The sequence below is a fragment of the Rutilus rutilus genome (assembly GCF_951802725.1).
Source record: "Rutilus rutilus genome assembly, chromosome: 18".
NCBI lineage: Eukaryota > Metazoa > Chordata > Actinopteri > Cypriniformes > Leuciscidae > Rutilus > Rutilus rutilus.
This window is the reverse complement of record NC_140231.1, coordinates 22,894,783-22,902,880: the sequence shown is the minus strand read 5'-3', so window position 1 is coordinate 22,902,880 and position 8,098 is coordinate 22,894,783. Positions and strand designations below refer to the sequence as shown.

The 8,098-nt window shown below is 38.3% G+C and overlaps 1 protein-coding gene across 1 annotated transcript; it reads right to left on the bottom strand.

Moving 5' to 3' along the window:
• Positions 1 to 429: 429 nt before the first annotated feature.
• Positions 430 to 6,658, bottom strand: gtf3c4 (general transcription factor IIIC, polypeptide 4). Its single transcript, XM_084387077.1, has 5 exons — positions 6,295 to 6,658; positions 3,474 to 5,216; positions 2,840 to 2,970; positions 1,850 to 1,938; positions 430 to 852 (listed from the first exon to the last, which is right to left on the bottom strand). The coding sequence occupies exons 1-5, from the start codon at positions 6,598 to 6,600 to the stop codon at positions 788 to 790; spliced, it is 2,334 nt and encodes a 777-aa protein (XP_084243203.1). The 5' UTR covers positions 6,601 to 6,658; the 3' UTR covers positions 430 to 787.
• Between the last annotated feature and the right edge of the window lie 1,440 nt (positions 6,659 to 8,098).

The window sequence follows — 8,098 nt, the reverse complement described above, 5'->3', positions numbered from 1 at the left end:
GTACCGTTGATAAGAACGGACATGGCGGAGAGCATTCTGAGGGTCCAACTAGCCCAAGTCCATCTTTGATCGCCATTGACATTACACGGCCTGCATGTGTCTTCCCTGCGACCCACAAAAAAAAAGGGGCTAACTTTATTTAACAATATGCACTCAAGCTCGCTATCTTAATTAAAATGGGTATCACATATGCAGCTGGGATCCATTCCTCATTACTGTTGTATCTCATTAGAGTTTGGCCCTTTGGAGGGGCTGGATCAGTTTTAAAACAGTTTTCTCTCTGTCTCCCTGTTTTTCATTTCCTTGTACAGTCGTCTTCTCTTCCTTCGGGCCAAGGAAAAGTCATTATTTGGAGATGGGGGAGTTGGTGTTTGCGGATACATAGGAATGTTCCCAAAGCCAATTAGGAAATGGATTTATTTAAACCAATTAAAATCAGCCACAAGAAGAGCATGCATTTTTAATGCCAAAGTAGGATGTCAGTGCAGCATAATATTAACAAATTAAAAATATGCAGCAAATATATACAACAGAATAATTTATTAACACATATAGTCACAGTTTTCATGAAAATGAAAAATTACACATCTCTTTTTAGCTAAAGCTTGGCTTTAAAATAAAGATCTGTTAATAGGAAAATGTCTTATATTACAAAATAATTAGTGACTATTTTATAGACTTTCTCTTTCAAGTAATAAAAGGCATTTTAGTCATTTATGTGGGATGTAGGCCACGAAAGGAATCCAGTACTCAGCTGTTTTTTTTTGTCATCTTTAGCCTCACTGCTTTAGTAGAGAGGGGAGTCACAAAAGATGCAGGGACCTTGGAGTATTTTCTTGATCCAGTCTGAATCTGAAAAGGCGAGACGTATTCTGTTATTATGCATTATCATTTACATGTACGTCAAATTAAGGTGGTTTTCTACATAATGGCCTGTCTATCGTTCCCCATGTTCTGCAATATGATGCATTTGGAAAACGTTATAATGCACCAGGATTGTCAACTTGTCAAGCTAGCAAAATGTCAGTAACAGATAAAAATAGCAATGGGAAAAAAACAGCAAAATATTAATATAAATATTGACAAATTAAAAAAAATGACATGTTGCATTCAAGTATTTCTAAACGGAGTAAAAAAGTTTTTCCAAGTAATTACTCAAGTAACAAGTAATAGATTGTTTTCTTAATATTGTTATCTGATTAGTGCATAAATCCAACACGTTTTTGTCAAGCCTTTTTACTAGTGCTGGGCAACGATTAATCGCATCCAAAATAAAAGTTTGTGTTTACATAATATATGTGTGTGTACTGTGTATAATTATTTTGTATATATAAATACACACATATGCATGTATATATTTAAGAAAAAATTGCTTTTTATGTATAAAATATTTATATATAATATAAATTATGTATAAATACTGTATATACATGCATATGTGTGTATTTATATATACAAAATAATTATACACAGTATATACATATATTATGTAAACACAAACTTTTATTTTGGATGCGATTAATAGTTGCCCAGCACTACTTTTTACATTCACTTTTTTTTATATTAATGCCTCACCAAGATGGGCATTTTGACCAAAAAGTGCACGTGATTGTTTGAAACAGGCCACCTGCCAGTCAGAATAGAGTTGGTACAAGTGCAAAAAAGAAGACATACTATTAACATTTCATTTTCGTATCGACTTGGTACCGGAGTACCAGTACATTTGACATCCGAAGCTTGCACTGCTGTGGGGCAGCAGAGTTCTTGTTTTGTGTGTGTGCAAGTAAAAGTGTAAGTGTGTGGTGCGATGTGGTTCTGAATGGAGATATGATACAGCATTATGGCTCACCCTCGGGCTCTGCTACTGAGGCAATACTGTCCTGCAATAGACAGCGGCGGTATGTCACACCCTGACAGGCCTGATATGACAGCGCACACCTTAGGGAGGAAGAAGGAAAAGAAAGAAAGAGGGAAATAGACAGTAAGACACATGAACAGAAACGGCAAGGAAAGGTTTAGATCAGTACTTGGCAGAGATCAGAATGACAGCAATGAAGCCACTATTTCCCTGATAGGCCATTAGGGGCAGTAATCTCCTTTCAGTCATGCCGATGGATGAAATGTCACACAAGAGGCTTGAAAGTGGGTCAAATCTACTCAAAACCTGTTTAACAACTACATACTGTATAGTCCAAAGCAGAAAAGGTGATTTTATACCACTGGTGAAATTTCCACCCTTTTTATGTCTGTTCATGGCACGTTAATCTAGACCTACAAAGTATTTGTAGTCTTCTAGGCTCTTGTTTGGGCTTTACATTCTGGTATTCATAAGGATTAAGAGCAGAATATGAATAATACCTAAAATTACACAAATTATCAAAAATTAATCTGTTCATCAAAGTGTGCAATTTGAGCCAAGAAGACTGTGTCACTTTACCTAACACTGCAAAATATATCTTAAAGGAATAGTTCACTTAAAAAGAAAATTCTGTCATCATTTACTCACCCTCAAGTTGTTCTGCTGAACACAAAAGAAGATATTTCGAAGAATGTCGGAAACCAAACAGTTGATGGACACCATTGACTTCCATAGTATTTTTTGGAAGTCAATGGGGTCCATCAACTGTCTGGTTACAAACATTCTTCGAAATATCTTCCTTTGTGTTCAGCAAAAGAAAGAAATTCATACATGTTTGAAACAACTTGAGGGTGAGTAAATTATGACAGAATGTACATTTTTAAGTGAACTATTCCTTTAAGTATTATGGAACCAGCTGTAAAAAGTTAGGATTTTATAATAACATGACATACATATCACAACATATTTATGGTTACATACCTTAGCCATCTGTGCCCATTTTTACACTCTGCCCGTTTGCAGTCCGTGAAAGGCAGAACTTCTTTACAGAGGCTGCAGTGCTCTGGAAATGTCTGTTTGTTCATCTTATTCATGATATGACCTATCAGCACCTGTGAAGGTCGCACATCAAATAGGAAAAAAAGAAATTGACATTCAGGGTAATATACTTTTATGGTGTATTTCGAAAAAGTTCATTCATTGCACAAATATTTTTATTTACCAATTAAAACAAGAACAATAACACCCACATTTTTACACCTTGATCATCCAGTTTCGATCCTTAAATGCAAATGCTTCCAAAAGTTTGGAATAATTTTAAATAAAATAAAGTCTCTTACGCTCACCAGGGCTGAATTTATTTGATCAAAAATACAGAGATACAGTACAGTACAAAAATACAGTGAAGACTGAAGCATGAAGACTAAAAATGAATTGAAATTGAACATTTCTTTTGGATTGTAAAAATATTTCACAATATTACTGTTTTTACTGTATTTTGATCAAATAAATGCAGCCTTGGTAATAAGCACAAGAGACTTCTTTCAAAAACATTTAAAAATCTTAATTGTCCCCAACTTTTGACAGCTAGTGCATAAAGCAAATACATTCGTACCTTAGCCGCACGGTCTTCATTTGCAGGGTCATTTGTGAGGAAGTCACACACACCTTTGGTAGGTATACATGTGTTCTGAGTGACACAGGTGTGCAGGTATACCTCGCCCAGCACCTTCTTCATGTTCTCACGAATCAGTTGGGACTCCACCTCTTCGATCCTGCTGCCGATTTCCCTCATTTGTTCCTCACTGGGCTGCCTTTCGGCATCCCCCTGCCTGAGTTCCTCTGAAGCAGAGATCTCCGCCATCTCGCCTTCATCCCCTCCACCTGCATCCTCATCCACAACAAACACTTTACTGTCCCTATGGGTCGGCCACCACAGGGCCTCCGAAGGGCTTTTCTGCATGGACTTGTAGAGCGCTCTGAGGAGGAAGAGCTTCAAACGCCATAAATAGGTGGACCCTGAGGTTTGAAGCTTTTCGTCTAGATTATTCTGGAGGACCGAAGGGATGCTTTTGTCCTTCAGTATCCGCCATCGCAGCAAGTCCAGCAAGTCGGTCTTTCTGAAGAGATTGTGCATCTGAGATTCGAGCAGCTCAGCGGCCGCTTCATCTGGAGTCTTAAGGGTGATAAACTGCACCTGGTAGGTGCGATTGACGGGGTGGAGCCCATTGATCATGCCCTCGTTCGAGATGAGAGACAAGTAGGCACCGTTTGGACTGACGGATATGCCATGTATCCGTCGACCTGCAACTCCCTCTGGCAGAACAATCTCCTCTTGTTTAAACTCAACAGCAACATCCGTGAAAACAGCCGTGAGCTTCTTTACCTTGCCATCCAGTGAGCAGGTGAAAATGGTCCCGTTGTTATGACTGACTGTCATGGATATGATAGAGGTGGAATGAAGACCTGTGACATGGGAATTGTGAACGTTGAGACCAGCTTTGGAGATCAGCAACAAGCACCAGAATACATAAGGACCTCGTGCAGCAATCACTAGGCTGCAGTTGCATTTCTGGTGCGGATGGAAGAGCGTAATGCATTTGATGTTGTGGACGGGTATCTGGTCCTTATCCTGCCACAAAACCACAGGTTGCCTGAGGGTGAAGTAACCCTTCACTGCCTTGAGGTTGACTGGAAGGATCTTTACAGGTCCAACTGAGCTGCCGACGATAAGTCCGCTCATTTTCCGCCCACTATGCTCATATTCCCACCAGGTGAGCACGCTTGGCGAAGACACTCCAGATTTGATGGTGTTGCAAGACACCACCGAATCCTTTCCCTGCAGGGGCAAGCTGAACTGCCACACCACCACATCTCCATTCTCCATAAGTACAGCCAAAAGCACAGTGCTAACATCTTTGCATGCATTATCGGTCTGAACTTGCTGCATATTGCACAGACCAGACCACTCCATGCGCATTGGCGTCTGCATGCTATACCGCCGTTGTAGTTCATCCAAGTCTTTAATGGAGCTCGGAGGTGAGCCGTCGCTCTTAGCAGAGTAGTTCCTGGATTTTAACATTTCCCCATAAAGTTCTGTAAGGTCCATGAGAGGCATCCACTGCAAACGCAAATGACTGCTGTGGATTGTGAGACGATTGTCCAGCGTTAAGAAAGCAAGAAGACACCGGCCGTACTTGTCGCAGCCTAATGGTGACCAGCTGGTGTACTTCACCCCATGGAGGCGTCCACATTGAGGATTGATGACTCGGTCTGTCATTATCATTTGGCCTACAACTGGATCTTTACTCTTTGCAAAGTTTTCTTTAACAGTCTGCACCTCCTTTTCTGGGCCCACCTGTAACAAAATATAAAGAAGACATTAAAGGAATTGTGCATAACACATATTTCAACACATAGAAATAAGTTTGAAAACATCATTTTATAGAGTCTTTTATTTATATAAAGTCATGGAGGGATTACAATCTGTTCATATGATTAGTAAAAATGGTCACATGAAATCAAGTCGCATTTTCATTTATAGTTTAAAACTCTTTTTAGTACATTTTGGTGGGATAATCCAAACAGTAACATTTGTAAACAAACTGGGGTTAACTAAATTTACTGGGATTTGTTGATGCATTTACACAGAATGGTCAACTATAAATGAAAGACTGAAAGACGCAGACTGTCTATACTTCGTGTGAAAATTTTTACATGTCTGGTATGAAGTTACATGACAAGAGCTGTTTAATTCCAGTTTGCCTCTCTGAAAGATGATGTCTGTTTCAAAGCTCCATAAAAAGAAGCATTTAAAATACATGTCATAATACAGATTCCACTACCATATTTAGTACATATAAAATTTAAAAAGTCTATTATTAATTAAGATCGCTCTGTCTCATAGATCATGATCACAGGACACATAAATATGTCAGTGATCACAATTGTGACCAGTGGGAAAACACAGAGGCTTATTTAAAAAAATATATAAAAAAAAAAACCTGATTGATTGATTCACATTATAAAATATGTGATGTTTTAAATATAATATATATAAAAATATTATGTTACATTCAATTAAAGTAGACATAAAAATAAATATGCATTTTTTTTCTTGGATTATCACTCCCCACAACTGGGGAAAAAAATCAATTATGCTCCTGAATGTTTGAATATTTTGTTTAGTTCCCCAGTTGTTATGAGTAAAATACAGTGTTGCACAAAATATTTTCACATTCGCATGCAATTTGTGCTGGGAAAATTAAGGATTAAATACGATTATTCCTCACAGATGATTAACTTATTTTGCACATTTTGAGATGTCAAGTCACGTCAAAACATGGCTTAGGCTTGGCAACATGGTTGCAACAGTGCACATGAGTTGGTACCATAAAGCAACGAGAACGCGCGCGCGCACAGTAGCAGCTAGTTACCTTGAGCTCGCAAGCGGTGTCCGGCACGGGGATGTGAGTGCGATGCAGCACCAGATTTTGACTGAGACTGTGTATGTCACACACCAGCTCCACGAGAGACACGCTGTTAGTGCTGGAGGCCGCCAGTCTGTGATCCTCTGCCCACGACAGGGGCTCCAGACCGCTAACTGGACTCAGCAGTTTAATCGCTGGATCGCGCAGCACCACAGGACCTTGTCCAGCCCAAAAACCATTGCCCCGTCCCGACTGGGCTTCAGACGCGGTGTGTGCTTTCTCAGAGTTACTATCTGAGCCTAAAGCCGCCATTTTTCTGTATAAAAATAAAGCCCGTCTCCAGGAAGTTACGGTGCCGGAGGAGGAGGGATTTCACGAGCGCGGCATGGGCTGGGTTGCCAGATTGACAACAGTCACTCTGCAAACAATTGTGATTGTTTTTTTGTTTAGGCTATATATTAATAAATAACTATATTATACGATTCTATCACACTATGTTGTTATTATAATAATAAATAACTATATATTATACGATTCTATCACACTATGTTGTTGTTATTATTATATCACACTATATTATTATTCGTTTTAACTAAATTTCATATTACTGAAGGCCCCAATAAGTGTCAGTCAGTACATGTGTTCGCTGAGTGGGAAAGATGCAGTATATTGACTGAGGAGTTGTAACACCATTAGTTTTGTTTCATTTTGATATATACATCCACACAAGCTTTTTAATCTACATGATTTATTTATTTATTTTTTTAATCTAGAAACAAATCAGACAAGGAGGGTATACTTTTTCACTTTGTGTGTCTGCCGGACCAACAGAGATTGCACAAAATATCCTACATTTGCCACAGTTGGCAAATCTCACATTGTTTTTAGAGCTTTTGGACTATGTTTTATGTATATAATCTTGTATCCAATTTTAGTTGCTTTATAATTAAAATGTCCTGTATGTTACCACATTGCCACAATATGTGTTTACCATTTTTTATTAAAATGAAGCTTAAAATGAAATGAGGGTAGTGGTGATGGGTGATAATAATGATATGAAATGATGTGTTCATTGTAAAATTCAATAATTTATAGCTGATAAATTTGAGAATATTATTTAATTTACAGGCACAGGTGTTAAAACTAATGTGGTACAACACACCCGGTATCCTCAGCGAACCTGTTTTTGAATAATATATTGTAGGTACCTCTAAACACAATATATCATCCCCTTAATGATTTTTAATGTTCTTAATATTGGGCAGCGAGCCAGTCTCAGCTGTGCTAAGTGTTTAAATTACAGATATTAATCTAAATTGTAAAGCATTTGTCATTTGATAAACTGACATAATCCATCAGCTGAAAATTCAGACACTATTCATCTGATGTCAGAGGACAGGAGAAAGATCATTAATTGGTTGGGAACATATGAGAACGGTCAGGAGCCCTAACTGCGTGACCAAGTTGCAGGATATGTGTAATTAACAGACACATGCTTTGATCTGTCTAGTATTCCCACCTGGAAAGGTTGAAAAGGAGCAGCGTGTCCTCTTTCCTATCTGAATGCAGTCTTTGGCAGAGACTCCACTCACAAGACGCAAAGTAACTGAGTTGTCAAAAGTATTTAGCAATGTGGAGGTTTCCCCTGTAATAAAACAAATCGGTACAAATCTATGAAACAAACATGTAATTGTGGCAGTAATATTTTACTCTTCCTCCATCTATCTGTCATTTGTTTCAATAATAATTTGAATGCGGGGCCTTTGTGTATTTCAGTCTTAATGAAGCATGTATAGTATGAATATTTCAG